Source organism: Balearica regulorum, chromosome 6, assembly GCF_011004875.1.
Source record: "Balearica regulorum gibbericeps isolate bBalReg1 chromosome 6, bBalReg1.pri, whole genome shotgun sequence".
Classification (NCBI taxonomy): Eukaryota; Metazoa; Chordata; class Aves; order Gruiformes; family Gruidae; genus Balearica; species Balearica regulorum.
In genome coordinates, this window is record NC_046189.1 from 1,666,532 (window position 1) to 1,683,249 (window position 16,718).

Below are 16,718 nucleotides of genomic sequence, written 5' to 3' on the forward strand. Positions count from 1 at the left end.
CATTTAAGGGAATTTATTCTTTCAGTATAGACATGACTAGAACAAGAGCCTGATCTGATGGAGCAAAAAAAACCCAAACCCAACCCTCAGCCCAGTTTATTTCACCGTTAGCTTTCGTTAACTTTAAATAGGTCTCAAGCGAATGAATCTCAGGCAATGTACTCCAGATCATTTACGGTGTCCGCATGCAGATATTTCCTTCTCCTTGCTTGCCTGCGGTGCGCAGAAGCGTGTACAAGTCACGCGCGTAGGGCGGCGATGGGTACAAGACAGCGTGTTCTGGTTTCAGTCCATGGTTTATAAACCTGCGGGATTCTGAATGGAGGATAATTTCCTCATATGCAAGCCCAGAAAGTGATGCTACAGTTCTTACAGATGCAAAATTATCCCTACAGATGGTTTTCTCCATGTTTCTCAAATTCTTAATGTTGGGTTTGCTCTTTCAGTCAAAACACGTTCTGTTTGCTCGCCACCGGTTTATTTTTTGTCTTCCTCCTTTATGAAGCTCGTGCACTCCAAAGTCTTCTAGTAACTCTGCAGATGACTGATAATTAGGGTGATTTTATGATTTCCTACCCACTTCAGTTGAAAGGGATGAAAATGTGCATCTGAGAAGACGTGCCGAGCAGTTGTTGGTAGCGTCTCAGTCGTTTATAGTCAGCACGACTGCTTGAAATGTAGGAAAGCACGCAAACCTTGCATAAAAATCAGTGATTTATAGAAGGTTTTTATATTGGAAAGGCTTTCGAACAAGCCCAAGTGTGTGTATTGTGTACGTACACGTACTGGAACGGTGTTGGCTGTGTGTTTTCTGAAAATTGCAAGAAAACCCCAGTCTGTTCCTGTGTTCGGAAAGATCACAGTGTTGCCATAAAATTGGACCAGAATCTGGTGAACTTTGCCTTTTTGACTTACAGGGTACTTTTTTTTTTTTTTTTTTCTTTTTCCCCCTACAGGTTCTCTAACGTCGATGTTTGTCAGGCTTCCTTGCGGTGGTGTCGGGGTGAGTACTCTCTTTAATGTGTAAATAATGGCCTGTTTGTTCTCCCGGTCCCATCGGTAACAAAAATTGTTGCTTTGCATTCCATCGAGTGGGTAATTGCATCCAGATGTTACCCATAAACAGGGTCCGCCTGGGGCGCGGGGTCGCACCGACAGCCTCACGGGCCTTTCTTCAAAAGCAGCGTGAAGATTTTTAAACTCTTTTGGAAAGCCGAAGTGTGTGTGACGTTCATAGGCATGTTTCGTCTCTGGCTTTTAGGAGGAGAAACCTCATTTCCCAAGCAGCGATGTTTAATGGCTTAGAGGTTACTACGTTTGCGAGCAACCCTTGAATCCAAAAATGCTTGCGACGGAGAAAGCAAGATGTGCTTTTTCATGCTGCTCGTGCCGTGTAGGTGTTTCATCTTCAGTTTTTGGACTTCAGAGCTGCCTGCCCTCCTGGTGCAGGTGGAGAGCAGATTAATAAAACAGTGATGGTGGAGGAGAGTATTTGGGGAGTTGCTCTAAGGTGTAAGTTGGTGTGTCTGTGTCTGGGCTACGTTACTGTCCTCGAATGAAACGTCTGGCAGGTCACGCAGCGCAAGGGAATTGCACTCGGCAGTATTTGGCATCTTTCGTTTCTTGAGCTCCGGGACAATCACGCGTGAATTCTGAAGGAGGTGACTAAAATACCCCTCCGTCCATCATGTGGAAAAGCTGAGCGTTAGTTTTCATCTGTCAAGATTCCATACGATAAAAAGACTTTTTTGTTGTTGTTGTTGTTCGCTTGCTCCCATAAGGCTGAAAAAAACCCCCAAATACCGTTCCAATACCTCATGTCGAAGGTTTGCGTTGTTGTTTTTCTTTGAAGCCTGAAAACTTGAAAGTTTTCCTTTCAAGTCAGACTTTCTGCTCGAAAGTTTCTGTGGAGGGTGACAGTACAGAAAATCTCAGAGACCAGGAAGGGAAAAGAATGAGAAGAGACAATAAAAGGCATTGTGTTTGAAAATTCACAGCGGTAGTTCTTATGCATAATTGTAGCTCGTGAGGTTGAATTTAGAGGTCTGGATTCTGTTATGGAAATGAAACAAAATTGTTTTCTTCCTGAGTCTTTGCAAAATCGCCGCTTTGAAAATTATCCCGTCAAAAAAAAAAAAGAAAAAAAAAAGAATAATCGGCGTTTATTCATACCGCCACCGCTGAGCACTCGTCGAGATATTTTATTTTGTATTGTAAATATGCTGCAGTCTCCTAATTCGTGGCAAATTTTTGGCTAGAGTTTAAAAGGTTTGGATTTACTCTGCCCTGCAGTCAGGCATGCCATTCAAAGCAAAAATTATCATTCGCAAATGAAGACTGAATGGTACCAAGCAGAGACAGCGCCTGAGCCGAGCACGGTCCCAGAAGTCTTGCATTAAGTCCTAAATCAAGGCAGGAAACGCCGCAGTGCCGGTATTATCGATACGCTCGTAATAAAAATAGCGTTTGCAGTTAACGTGCCGGTGGGTTGTCTCCAATACAACCCTTAAATACCAAATAAAACATTTGCTGACTTTTGTACAACGTTTTAGCAATCCTCACAGGTGATTTTTCATGTTTTCTAGGAAAAAGCTGTTTGAAAGCAGTAATTTACCAGTAACCAGCCACGCGGTAGGCAGATTTTGCGTAAAACTGGATTTCTGTTGTGCTTGGGTCTCCTTCCCCGGTTACCTGGGGGTGCGGCGGCGGCGACTGTTCGCGTTCTGCTGCTGCTCTCGTGGCTGGTGCAGGAAAACACCAGTCTTCGCCGCTTTTAGGGTTTTCTAATTAGTCTGTACACCCCAGCCCTGTATATTTGTAGGGAAAATGAGGCCACGGTACGGAACGATTTGCTGTAGCGTATTAATTGCTTTGCGCTTGTATGTGCTCCGGATGGGTTTAGGAGCATCTCCTTTGGGGTAGGCGAGACGTACAGCGATCTCACGAGGTCCTCCCGACCCTGTTTGCGACTGAGGTTTGTCAAGAAAGCTGGCTTAGCAGCGTGGGATGTTTATTGAAGAAATAAGGAGAAAACTGCAGTCTCTGTTAGCGTGCCAGTTCTGTGAGACGAGTTGCTCGCGATTTGATTTGCCATGGGAAACTGTTGGAAGAAGCCCTACGGTGGGCTCTTGGCTGGGGCCACAGAGCACGCCTTTCAGTAGCAGATGAAAACTAAATTATTTTCTGCACCAAAGAGGATGACAAGACATTTTTGAGATGCGTGTGATTTTTTTTTTGGTTTGTTTTTTTTTTCCTGAGGAAATCGGAAAAAAAGATAAATTAAAACATCAGAGCCTAGGGTAAAACGTCAGTTATGAAGGATTTCAGTGCGAGAGGAGGTGTAATGTACATCTGAGACGTTTTGGCATGCGAATACTGCTGGGAGATTGAGTGCTGCTTCTGGTATAATGAAATTATTTCAAATTGTTCTAGCAAGAGAGCTTAAGGGGTGTTTTTCTGCTGTTGTTTGGCAGAGCATTTTCAGGCTGCAAGGTGGCCATAGAGCTTTTTTGAGTGATGGCGTTTGATTTACTCTCCCTTGTTTGAGATTGCCGGGTTGGCAGAACATAACTCATCGCTGAGCAGTAATCAGTCTCTGGTTTATCTTTTTTCTGACAAGTTGAGAAGGTGGAGAGGCAGCCCTGATGCTGGAAGAACTTGGGGTGGGCTCCAGTCATGTCCTACTGGTGAATATTTTCCTGATGGTGAAGGAACATCAGGTGTAGGTGGTGAACAGAGCACCTGTAGGACATCACCTTCACTACCAGTAGTTTGTAGCCCAGGTTTGAAGGAGAAGGGATTTATTTTGGCAGAAATAAATTTCGTTTTATTTCATTTTCTCTAACTTTGTCACTTAATGATACATGCGGTCTAGAGGATGTTTCATGGGTCTTTGCATTCAGCTCACCACGACGCTAGACAGCTGTCCACCTGGCTGCTTCGTAAGGACGATTTCTCTGGAGAACTTGATACTGGTCTGCCAAACGCTTTCCAGGGATTAAAGATGATGCCATAAAGAAAAAAGGAAAGCAAAAAAAAAAAAAAATTTTTAAAAAAATTAGCAGAATAAGGTGGGACTGGTCCTCTTTTGGATTTATTACTGGTTAGAAGATAGGAAATAGTCATCAGGATTACAGTCCCCAAGCAATCTGTGCCAGGGGATGGGTCATAGGCAAGTGTCCTTTGCTTGATGGTATTAAATTTATTTGGGGTCATCAAAGCGAAAGCTGCCTGCAAAGAAATATGGATGTTGTCACGATAATGAGAAACTAAGTAGTAATGTAATAGTAACGTGGCACATTAAATTCAGTGCTGGATGCAAAAAAATGCCTGGGGGCCGGAGGGGGCCTGGCCTGGAGCAGGTAAAAGCCGAGGGATTGCTGTTCCTTAAAATTCAGGAGCCGAGGGTGTCAGGTGAAATTATGGGCTGGAAAGCTTGAAACCAAGTCCTCCTCCTGCAAACAATTAAACAAGGCAATTATCTTCCGTAGGGGATGTTACGTAGATTAAAAGAATAGATGGATCTGAAAGGCGATGCCGGAGAGTTTGTGGGGGGATAAGCCCATGAAGAGCTCTTCAGCGCCAGGATGAAGGATGAAGTCTGGAGCTTGGGCAACCATGAGTTGTTCTTACCAGAGAGCAAGACCAATGAAGTTAAAGAGAGTGAGGGAGCAGGAAAAGGTTTTAGTTTCATCACATAACACCTTTCAACCTCTCTCTTTAAAAGCTAAGTCGCAGTGTCTCGAAATCAATGAGGAAAAGGGTAATTTTGTTCCCCGGTGTTTGGAAACTCTTGGGTTTTTTTCCCTCGTTGGTTTGGTTCCTGTGAGGGAGCCTTCGCCAATCCGTAGCTGACGCTAACAAACCTCCTCCCATCCGCGGATGTCTGATCGTAGCGGGCAAGGAAGAAAGTACAGAAGCACTTCTATCAAGAGATGTGAGCCCCGATTTCAACGGTAACTTTATTCCTGCTGATCTTTAGCGGCATCTGCAAGTGCAGGAAGCGGCGGTTTTACTTCGGACGTTACCTTCGCTTCCCTGCAGCACGCGCTCTTTTCTTAACGTGTGACTTACGTGCACCAGGGCATTACATAATCCAGGGTCATTAGAAGATGATTGTGGAGAAAGGAGTCTGAGCTTTGAAAATCTGCAAAATAGTTCCAGCATACTTACATCCAAATTTTCCAAAACACTCAAAGACTTGATCTTACGACAGCTAATAACTTTGTTTTCTTTCGTGCGTAGTATTTTCTTTTTCTGTGCGCGTTCTAAAAATATCTGAAGACCTAGGGCTTTAAAAAATATTCTTAATGCCTTTGATCTCTTCCAGAATATGTTATTCTATTTTCGGTTGTCAGGTCTTGATTAGAGCGTATAAAAAAATCTTTACCTGTGCAAGCAAAGTACATTATCGCAGAGACAACGAAAAGGACTTCCCTGGAATGTAAATGAGAAGAGACTAATTAGCAAGTCTTAGAAGAACAAAAACGTGAGCACGGTTGTTTCATCGGTGCTCACAGACGGTGTGTGCCGCTGTCGCCTAAGTGTGATGAAGAGCGACGACGAGGAAAGAGCAGAACTCCTTCGCTCCACTTCGCAGAGTCTGGAGCTGCTGCGCAGCCTGTCTCTGCCTGTCCCTGTTTTTAATTTCTTATCTGCGTAGCTCTTCAGCCAAAGAAAAGATTAGAATAATGAAATCTTTTTGTAAGACCCTCCTCATTTCATTTTTAAATAGCTGCATGTTAGTGTATAGCATAGCGTACATATGAGTAGGAACCTCATCGTGTCTATTAATAAAGACTTTAAACTTATAAGGAAGGGAAAACTCTGCCAGGTTTCACCCTGAAACATCTTAGACGTCAACTCATAGAAAAGAGCCTGCACCAAGCTGTTGACTCTTCGTCTTCTGCGTTCCCTCATCATTTTGTAATAACGGGACGTGGTGTCAAGGTTAAGAGCCTGCAGCAGGTCCCAGGCGCTGAAGTCCCTCTGCCCACCTCTAAAGGAGCCCTCTCCTACGGGCTCAGAAACGGCAGCTCCTCCATTGCAATGAGCAAGGCATTGATATTATTCTCAAGACGACCAGGACAACCACTCTTCATCCACCAGTGGCAGATGTGAAAGACTCAGTATCTCTGACACAGTTGTATCCTCCAGCTCAGGAGGAAAAAAAAAAAAAGAAATATACGCTGCTGGATCAACAAAAGGCAAGAAATATGCTTCCTCTCTCCGTAAAGTCCTTCCAGATGGTAAGGCTCGATGTGCTGTCCCAGCAACAAGTCCTGCGATGGCAGCTACATCAAAGAGCTCATAGGCGAGGAAAGCCAAATAGCGTCTCCCCTGCAATGAACTTCAGCGTTCAGAAATGATGGAGGGGTCAGCAGCAGCCCGTGCACCAAACAGCAGCAGCTTCAGAGCCGGGGAGCAGTCCAGCTCAGGGCCACATTAATAACATTTTCCACCATGGCAGAGTCTACGCCCTGCTGCTGCAGAGCACCGATGGCTTCAGTGGGACTGTTCAAACACTTCCAGTCACACAGACGATGAAGTGCTGCCTTGGAGAAGGGCCCAGTGGTCTCCAGACATCTGTTCCGGGGAGGTGGCTGGGTGTTAAATCCTTATCTTGGAGATGTTTGCACGTGGGATGGGGCAGTGGAGAGCTTGTGGGTGGCAGTGGACATCTCTGGATCCAGTCCTCCTCCTGCGGGGTAGCTGACTGTGAGGGCATGGAAGAGTTGCTGAAATTGGCTTCTAAATCACAGGTGGAATGCTTTTTTCCCCCGAGTACTTTATTTCTTTCTGCAGAAATAGTAACTCTTTAGAACCACTCTGTCTTGCCCTCCTCGTTGTTCTTGAAATGCTGCCAGCACGAGCCCGGTTTCTGCAGGCATCAAAGGGCCTCAACGTGGTGGTGCTGGGCTCAGGCACTAGTGACTTCTGCGCGCTGTGCGGGGAAGGCTGGCACGACAGACCTCTGAGGATCTGCTGGTCCCTTAGGTAAACCTGCGCTTAGGACATGTGAATTTGGGGTTTTTTTGGATTTCCATTCCTCTGGTGCCTCGCAGTGAATGAAGATGGCCCTCTGCAATTCTGCATCCATGGAAGGGGCCTGGTGCTTGCTGTGGCTGGGAAGCTCTTAGCTGCTGGTGTCTTCTAGCAGTTTCTTTCAAGACCAAGACAGATGGGTCAGGTGTGTTCAGAGAGGGGTCAGGTGTGCTCAGAGAGGGGTCAGGTGTGGTCAGCCCAGACTGCACGGTGCAGCTGTATCTCACTTGAGCGGTGAGACCGAGGGCACTGAGGTGGGCAGCTCTTACCAAAGGGCAAGTCGATGTTCTCTGTTGTTTAGACCATGAGTGTCTCCCACTCACAGATACTGGGAGGAGAGGATCTGAGGATGAAGACTGCTGGATCCCCCAGGGGAACATAGCAGTGTCATCCTGATTGCGAAGCAGGTTGACCATCCCATAACGTTTTCGCAGACTGCTGATGAGGAGCCCAAAGATGGACCCTTGCAGAGCACTAATGCGTTCACAGGTGGGAGAAGCAGCTTGGTCTTCTTCCTGCCTTGCTAAGGGCTTTTGGAGGAACGTGGTCAGATGAGTCCCATCTCCTGCATGTGTGCAGGACTGATCCAGGACTCCTGGAGGCATCAGGTGTAGTTGAGACCTCATCATACTTCTGTTCCCATGTCACTGCCCAAATTTATGGGAGTCCAGGGGAACCCTCGTACCACAAGTAGTCACTGCAGGGCTGTTCCACCGGTGCGGTGGCTTTCCCCAGAGTCTGAGACAGTGCACGTATTGGCAGCGTTACCACCCAAAGGTGGCTTTTTGGTATTCTCCAAATGTTTTCCTGGTTTACTGTGGCTTGAAAAGCATCCTCCGGGCAGCTGCTGCCAGAAGCCGTCCCTGATAACAGGCCAGGGACAGCCATGAAGGAGGTGGCTCCGTCTCAACGCGGGGCGACTTGGCATCTCCCCACAGCTCAGTGAGCAGACTGGATACCAGACAAAACAAATAATCTCCTTCTTTTCTGCTCCTTTGCCCTTGTTTCCATAAATATGCTCAACGCAAAATGTGAAAAATAGCTGGTGGTCCTTCACGTGGAGAATTGTTACGTTTTTCCTACGACAGTCCCGGGTTCCGAGCTGTCCTGACGTTGGGACAGTCCCAGCAAGTCTGCGACTGGCAAAAAGCAAACAAGTTTGGCTTTCATCGCAAGACGGCCGGGGGTGCAGTGGAGGAGATCCAGAGCTTCAGCCTGGAAACGGCTCCCCGGGCGCCGTCCTTCCCCCTCTGCTCTCCGAGAATCGCCAGCTGAACTGCAGTAAAAAAAAAAACCCCAAAACAATAAACCAGGCGTTTCATCGCATGTCCGCAAACTGATCTTGTCTTTGGACGTTTTTTGGGATGAATGTGGTAAAAGCCAACGCTTCTCACTTTTTGTTTCAGCTGGGTCGTGATCTCGTATAGTAACGCCCCGGGGATGGCTGCAGAATGCCTTGCCTCGCCTTCGGCCTGTTGGCACGTTTTCAGGGGGAAAATACAGAGGTCCTGTCAAAAACTGAGCGTTGGCGTAAACGCCTGTAGTCAGCAGCGAGGCGTTGAAGGCCTGTTGTTAGCCTTGGTGAGACAAGGCTGATCTTACGGTTCCCCGGGGAAGCTGCCGTCAGCGTGACCTTACCCTGGCAGTCCTGGGCAGGCATCTCCTAAACCTCCGTTATTCACCATCCTTCTTTATTGTGGTTGGTTGGTTGGTTGGTGTTTTGGGTTTTTGGGTTTGTTTTGTTTTTTTTTTTTCATTTTATTTTATAGAATCATCGAATGATTTCATAAACCTTTTTATTTCACCTGGGATCAGTTTCCTCCAGCAATTAAAGAGAAATACTGATACCGTGGTGCCGGTAGGAAATATCGGTAGGAGACACCTGCAGATGGCGATGCTGAATTTATGGCGCTGACCCTTTGGCGTTGCAGAGCTGTTGCGAGTGGTCATCTCTTGAGGGTCGTTTGCTAGGATGGGTGCTCGGGCGCGGTGATGTTACGGTCATCGGTGGGGTCCCAGCCCTGATACTCCAAAGATCGGTTCTGCAATGTAATGCGTTTGAAATCGGTGCATTTGAAATCAATGTGTAAAGATGCATTTAGGCATTTAAAGCATATGAATAGCTGCTTCTAAACCGCGGCGCTCTGTTTCCTGGCTGTCCTCATTGCTCCTAAACGTTGCTCCTGTCTCCGTTAGGTCGACAGCGACACAATTTGGAATGAAGTTCACTCGTCCGGCGCCGCTCGCCTGGCTGTGGGCTGTGTCATCGAGCTCGTTTTCAAAGTGGCCACGGGAGAACTGAAGGTTGGTACGAAAATAAGGCTCGGCTTTGATAGAGGCTCCGTACGGGGCTCGGCTCGGGGCTGCGTTACGCAGGAGGTCCGGTTAGCTTCGTTTGAATGGCACCGGCTGGCTTTAGTCATAAAACTCTTTGAGGATATCAGCAAGTGACCAGCAGGCTCCTGGCAAATGTTCTTACGCACCGACTAAAAGGAAGAAAGAAACCAGAGCAGCAAGTGAGATCACTGTTCCAGTGTTACCGGGGGCTCTCGCTGTTGCCTCCAGCGGGCCAGCCCGTTGGCTGTTTCAGTGACCTCACGCAGAATATTTTTTTTTTTTTTTTCCCCTGAATGGAAGGAAATGCTGTGCCAACCAGTTTCCGTAAAATTCACTTTTTTATTTCCCCCCCCCGCCTCCTCCAAAACAAGGGAGAGCATCATCCGCTGCTGTGGTCTTGTGAGAAAACCCTTGAGAACAACTACATAGTTCCAAAGCAGAATTAACGCTTCCGCCCGCAACCTCTGCATCCGTTTTTGTGCAATAAACCTTCCTTTGTGTCTCACTTCCTCATTTTCTTTTTTTTTTTTTTTTTTTTTGAGTGTAGAATGGATTTGCTGTTGTTCGGCCTCCAGGTCACCACGCAGAAGAGAGCACACCCATGTAAGTAGGCGTACGTGCTTCGGTAACTTGCTTCGGTCTTTGTCCGTTGTGTGATCTGCGGCTGGAAATTAGAAAAGTAGTTTCTTCGGTTATTAGTGCAGAATTTCTTGCTCATTGATATGCAAGACAGTATTATATTCTCCCGGTAATTCTCTGGAAGAGGGCAAGATCCTGCTTCGTGGGTTCGGGTGGGTATTTTTTTAGCAAGAATCGGCGTTACTGTCAGGCTTTGAAAAAGCACTGATGCTTTTATTTGCTTTACTCTTGCGAGTTGTTTGAAATCAAACGTTGGTGGCTCGTCCAACGCAAGGAAAGCAAGAATACACAACTAATAGTAGTAATAGCAGACGTAACTGTCACCTGAATTAGGAGAGCGTCAGAGCGGGAAGGCTTTGCCAAGCGAAAGCTGGAGTCGATCATCTTGCGTGTGTTCAATATAGCCAGGGCTTTGCCGTCAGACTTTTCAAGTCAGGGTCCCGCGCGTAAATCGTGGTGGCTCTGCGTGTCTGGCTTCACGCGTGCTGACGTTCCGCGCCTCGGGTGCTTCAGCGCTCGGTGGTGGGAGGTGAGCGCTTGCTGTTGGCTCCCTCGACCCGGTGTCCGAGGCCTCGCTGAGCACGTCCCCTCCCTCCCGGCCGATGCACCGCTCCGGCCCGGGGTCCTTTCCCTTCCTTCTCCCCGTCGCCGCACCCTCGCCCCAGCCCCTTCCCTCGCACGCACAGCGCTGGAGGTCCCGTGGGCAGCTGGTGCCGAGCAGCGTCGCGCTGCGGCGGGTTTGGGCACGTGTGAAACCTTCCCGCTTCCAGAGAGCCCGCGGGACGGCTGCGTGGCTGTTCTGTGTTTCTAACTGAGCACGCGTGCATCGTCCAGGGAGGAAGGAAGAGCGAAAGCAGAAGAAATTTCTTCCTGCTGCCTTTTATCTAGATGATAGATGCACTGGGACCAATAATTAACCGATAATTAACACCTCTCCTTTTCCTCTTTTCTCCCCCTTCTCGTCACTTCCAGGGGGTTCTGCTATTTTAACTCGGTGGCAATCGCAGCCAAGCTGCTCCAGCAAAGGCTGAACGTTAGCAAAATCCTTATAGTGGACTGGGTGAGTAAAGACTGATTCTTACCCTTCAGGAGAGCAGGTGGAAATTTTTTCTGGGGTTTTTCTTCTTGCAAGGGCAACCCTGGCTTTGTAAGTCAGTGAAAAAAATGTTGCCTGTGGTCTGCAAGCCAAGATTTGGTTTTTAAAGGGTTTTTTCTTGTTTGGTTTTGGGTTTTTTTTTTTAATTAAAGTGTTTTTAATAAAAGAAATGTTTCTTAAAGGGTCCATAGTTTTCAGAATAAAATTGTAATTAAGAAGTAGTTGCTTTCTAAAACAAGCCCATAACACAATCTCAAGGATGGGTAATTGCAAACTGTGCTGAGTTTTGGTTATTTTTTTTCTGAAGGTTTTTGACCTGAAGCGTTTCGATCCATCCCAGCTTCCTTTTCAGGATGCGAGGACGGGTTGTTGAGAGGGACAGGCTGTGTGTCACGGCTTGTATTTCATGTCGGGACGGGGTGTTTCGAATACCCGTCCTGCCATGGGCCCGCGTTTCTCCACCAAGCAGCAGTGCAACGGGGGGATGAGGGTAACAGGCTTGTGTCCTTGGACCTTGTTGGGTCCAACGCAACTTCGCTGGGCACTTGTATCAGCGGTCACCCCACAGCCCGATTAAAGATGCAGATTTGGGGTAACTAATACAGTCTCTCCATCCCCTGAGGCTGGGTATGAATCCAGTTCTCTCCATCCAAGTAAATCGATCCTGTCCTCAGTTTTGATACAAGCTTGAGACGGCATTTACCCCCGTTTATCCCGTGTGTTAAACGAGGAGCGCAGCCTGAAGCCAGCTCTGCAAAGCAGTTCACTCTCATTCGTGATAAACCCCTTCAGCCCCATCAGAGCAGCGCAGAAAACGAAGCACAACGGCAAATAACCCCCTTCCGAGTCCCAAGCTGATGGCTTTAATCCGCGTTTTTACTAAGGTACTAACCCCCCTCATATAACACAATCTCTGTCCCCGAAGGATGTTCACCACGGGAATGGTACTCAGCAAGCTTTCTACAACGATCCTAACGTTCTTTATATCTCACTACATCGCTATGATGATGGGAACTTCTTTCCAGGCAGCGGTGCGCCCGACGAGGTAAGAGCGTGGATCGGCGTAGCGTCCGTCCGTGTCCGATGAGACCTGCTCGGGGCTGCGATTCGGGCGCTCGCCCAAAATCTGAGCAGGGTTGGGGGGGGTCTCTGCCAGGCAAGGCTTGGAGAGAAGCTCCCGCCACCGCCCCCGCGCTCCTGCGTGTTAGTGCCGAACGCGTCGCTCGGGTTCGTGCATTTGGTGCCTTCTGGTCTGAGTCCTAAAGCCGTGGGCATCATGTGCAGCCCCTAACGAGCAGAAAATGAGTCAGTGTAATTAGACTCTCCAGCCCTTATGGGACAGCCTGTTCCAGGGCAGCCCTTTGCCCGCTGTCCCAGCACTCTGTGCCCGTTTCAGGATTCACCCCGTACAGGCAGAAGGTGTTTTGTAGATGCCGGAGGAACGGGTTGTCCATGGCTGTGCCGCCGGCGCTCGGGTTTCCTGGCACGGCCCTGGAGCCCGTCCGTCCCCCACTCCGTTCTCGAGGCGTCGCTCACCGCCACTGCTGCCTTGGCGGTGGGACTCGAGTACCAGTCGCTGATGCTGCGGGACCAAATCCCCCGGTTCCTGGTGGTGTCCCCAGAGCCCGGAGTGAAGGGCTGGGCAACCAAGGTGGGAGACCCTTCCCCCTGAGCTGGGGGTGGATGCTCCTACACCCGTCACGTCCCTCCTTTCCCTTTAGGTTGGCAGGAAATATCGTCCTTCCAGAGTGATTTATCGAAGGGAAATTACGTGAAATAGTTGTGTGTACGCTGAGGCACTCCCGATTACATCTGAAAACTCCTAGAGTTCTTACTCTGTGGATTTTACATTTTCCCATTCAGCAAACATCGATGTTTCCGTTTCGATTTCTAAAGAAACTGAAATGTAACGTGATATTGCTTCGTTACCCTGTTTGCGTGCTACTGTTGTAGCAAAGAAGCAGCAGCCCTCTGCATCGGGCTTCGTTTCTGCTTCAGGATACGCAAAGGTCTCAGACCTACTTTCTTGGTGACCTTTTAATAATTTAGTAATCTGTCTTTCAAAATATCTAGTATTGTAGGGAAACACTAGGCTATATACCATCCACTCCACATTTACCGTTTATAGTCATTTTGGGGTGTGTCATTCCAGACCAAATAAAACAAAGAACACAAACCAAAGTCAGAGATGGATTAATAACCCACCGTGGATGGACGAAACCGCTATGTTGTTCCACCAGCAGCATTTGCACCAATACAAGGAAGAACGTGCAATAAAAGCCCTGCAGCTTTATCTAGCCTGCGTTACCTGGCTTTGTATTGTATAACGCATTCATTTTCCATTTTTTTTCTTTTTATTTTTTTTTCTTCCATATGCAGACACCTAAAAAACCCCCACAAAACAAAGTTGGTGTGTAGGAGCTCGGAGCCCCGCGTGGCTGCCGAGGCTGTCCCCAGGGACCCGCAGCCCGCGCTGACGGCCACCACCCTCGGGCAGTTGCGAGGTCCCCGCCTGACGGAGGGACTGAACGCAGGCTTTTGGGTTTCCATATGGAGCGGGGGGAAACACGGCCCTGCTTCTCGGCAAACGACTGGAAAGCCCTGGTTTATTTTTCAGTTTTTCCCTTTCTCAGGTATTTGCAGTCAGCGCAGATGGGGACGTTTGCGGTACATGCAAGGATGGGGATGTACTTAACATTTACCACCCACGTGTCCCTCAAGCAGTGAAAATCTCTTCTCTGTGAATCATATTTTTCCCCAGCAGAGGGGGAGCTTGCTCCAATTAAAACTCTGGGGTTTTTTTCCCCCAGTTGCAACAATAATGAAAAAATCAAATATGCTTCTGAATAAAGGTGACAATGAATTAAGGAAAGCTGTTGCATGTAACACACCCTCCTGCAAAAGAGGGAGAGGATCCAGTTGATGCTGGATTTTGGGTTTTGGGGTGAGCAGCAGTCAAACACCGCTGGTTCCACTGCTCCCACAAAGATCAGAGCGCAGAGGAGCTTTATTTCCACTCTTGTCTTGGGGACTGGGTCACTCCAGAGGGAAAAAGGAACCTAGGTACCACCAAGCTGTTGAAGCAAAATCCAAATTCAACTCTGCAAGAGAGCAGAGATGTGTTGCCAGAGCTCATTGTGTCTGGACGTATGACTAAAGGTTCCGTCTCCCTTTTTCAGGTCGGCACAGGAGCAGGAGTTGGTTTCAATGTTAACATGGCCTTTACTGGTGGCCTTGACCCACCGATGGGAGACACAGAATATTTAACTGCTTTCAGGTAACGTTGAAGTTTTCCTCTTCCAGACATACTTCTCACCTAAGCTGAGTTTTTTTCCTTTGTGCAATCCTCCTTAATCTCGGGTATCTCTCTTGCTAAGTTTAGAAATACGAGATTTTCATCCGGTTGCAGTAAGTTTTTCTGTGCTGCGCGGAGTAAATCTGAATTAAGTAAATAAGATACTAATGCTGTAAAAAGTCAGTCTGTGACATCAGGGGATCGACACACTGCTCAGCACCGATCGATGCATGAATGTAAAATGTCAGCTGATAGGAATAAGCTCTTCTGGCTTTGGCTAAAAAGCTTTTTACCTCTTTGGGGGTGAGTATTTCTATGGGTAAACCCACCTGGACGGGGAGGGGAACCCAGAAAAATGTTTTAACAAGTCGTCATGAGTTGAAACCTGGGAGCGCGGCTGCCCCAGGGCTTGAGACATCGTTACTGCGATGCAGACGGTGGTACCCGACTTCTGGGCGAGTTGGCCATGCAGTCCCTCCCCTGCAAGAGCTCTGCTCACGACTCACGTCACAGCTTGCTCCCAGGTGTACCGAGCAAAGGGACGTGGGCTCATTTTGATAAGCTTTAGATTTTATTATTATTCACCCAAGATGTTGAATATGCCTGTTCCAACCAACTGGAAATCGAAACGACTGAACTGCTGAGTTTGTGCTTTTCTTACTGGATTGTGGTTTCATGTTGTGTGTTGTGAATAAAAATACGACCCTCTCTTTAATAAGCGTTACTCATCGCTCGCTGTTGGAGCATGAGTGAAGGTAAGCAAAGCCGTGGAGTTGAATTAACGCGTTGCTGGGATGTCCTCCTCGAGTAGCAGTGATAGCAATGCCAGATGCAAACCACCGTGCTGGGTTGTACAAGCGCATTCGAGCGTGCTCCAAACAACTGGCATCGTTTGGGTCTCCAGATGGAGCAGGGGATGAAGGCACTTGTTGACTCACTTGTTCGTGTCCTGCCGGTCTCACGGTCCTGCTCCCAGAAGCATACGATACCTGGAGATCACAGGGAGGTATCTGCAGGGAACCGTTTGACCTCATCCTTACTTTCCTCCTCGTATCGGCGTCATCGGGAGAGGTGTGCGAAGCCAAACACCCGTTAGCTGATCTGCAGTCGCGCACAGCCCGGTTGTGGTGTCTCTGAGCAGCGTCAGGACGGCAGCGCTGCAAGAGCATGGGTTGAACATCATCTCACTGCTCTGAGCAGCTGGCGGGCAAGACAACCCCGACGGGGCGATTGTACGTCGGTGGCGTTGCGGGGTCTTGCTGCGAGCCTGGAGCGACGCGTTTCCCTCCCAGACCTGCAGAGCACAGGAGAAGGAAGGTATCGAAGTGAGCTATGGAAACAGCAGAAGAGCAAGATGGAACGACGGCACATCTCTGGGTAGAGGAGAACTTGTAAGTAACGCAATGGTGAAGGGATGCCAGAGGGAGACCCCGCTTGCCTTTCTGATACTCCTTCCAGGAGAACAAATACAGGTCTCTGACCTGCTGGACACAGAGGCTTCGTGTTGCTTAGAGACTGTCCCGTTCCCCCCCCGCCTCCCCCGTGCTCTCTGGGTCCATCCTCCCCAGCTGGCATCTTTTTTAACAGTTACCGGTTGAAGTGGTTTTCTGTCCTCAAACCGGATCTGGCCGCCACCCCGCGTAAATTCGGGGACACGCGCACTTGCCAAAACATGGGATGGGAATTTCTGGCGACAGGCGGATGGAATATCGCCTTCATGGAATAGCATTAAATCTGGGAGCGTTGGTTTCTGTTCTTCCCCGTGCACGTATTTGTATTCCGTTATACTGAGCAAAAAGAGCTTTTACTCTTCAGCCTGCTGTTAGAAAGCCTTCAAAGAAAGTATACAATTTAAAATAACATCTAGTCAAATAACTGTCATTTGTCTCGATGTTTTATTCCTGTTACAGGAAAGCAGCGCTTTCCTCCAAGGTGGAAGTCTGTTTATCCCAGCAGTCAACAAGACCGATCTCTTCATTAGGAAGAGAACCCGTAGCTCGTGACGGGGTGACATACTTGCTATTAAATATTAATTGAGTTTCAAGGCCCCTGGAAAGTTGCTCAGTCTGCGCGGTACGACCTTTGCCAGCCGTTCCTTAATAGGTGCCGGTGTCTTTTTGCCCGGAGACTGCAGCTATTTGGGGAAGATGTTTTGGAGCTGGTCGCAGCCCGTATTTTGTCGGGTTTTTGGGGGAGCTGAGAGACGTCGGGACTCGTCCTCTTAGGTAGCACCTCCCGTGGCCTGCCCCGTGCGCGCACCTTCAGTCGATAAGTTAAACTGGAAGCTTTTTTTTAATCTTATGCCAA

General features: G+C 48.3%; 1 protein-coding gene across 22 annotated transcripts in view; it reads left to right on the plus strand.

Moving 5' to 3' along the window:
• The window catches only part of HDAC4 (histone deacetylase 4), a 248,648-nt gene that overhangs the window by 215,915 nt on the left and 16,015 nt on the right, over window positions 1-16,718 (plus strand). For all 22 annotated transcript variants that reach the window (XM_075755864.1, XM_075755867.1, XM_075755853.1 and 19 more), the window contains 6 exons: window positions 957-1,003; window positions 9,241-9,348; window positions 9,929-9,984; window positions 10,993-11,080; window positions 12,042-12,161; window positions 14,296-14,393. In XM_075755864.1, coding sequence (XP_075611979.1) covers window positions 957-1,003; window positions 9,241-9,348; window positions 9,929-9,984; window positions 10,993-11,080; window positions 12,042-12,161; window positions 14,296-14,393 — 517 coding nt within the window. The remainder of the gene's footprint in view (window positions 1-956; window positions 1,004-9,240; window positions 9,349-9,928; window positions 9,985-10,992; window positions 11,081-12,041; window positions 12,162-14,295; window positions 14,394-16,718) is intronic.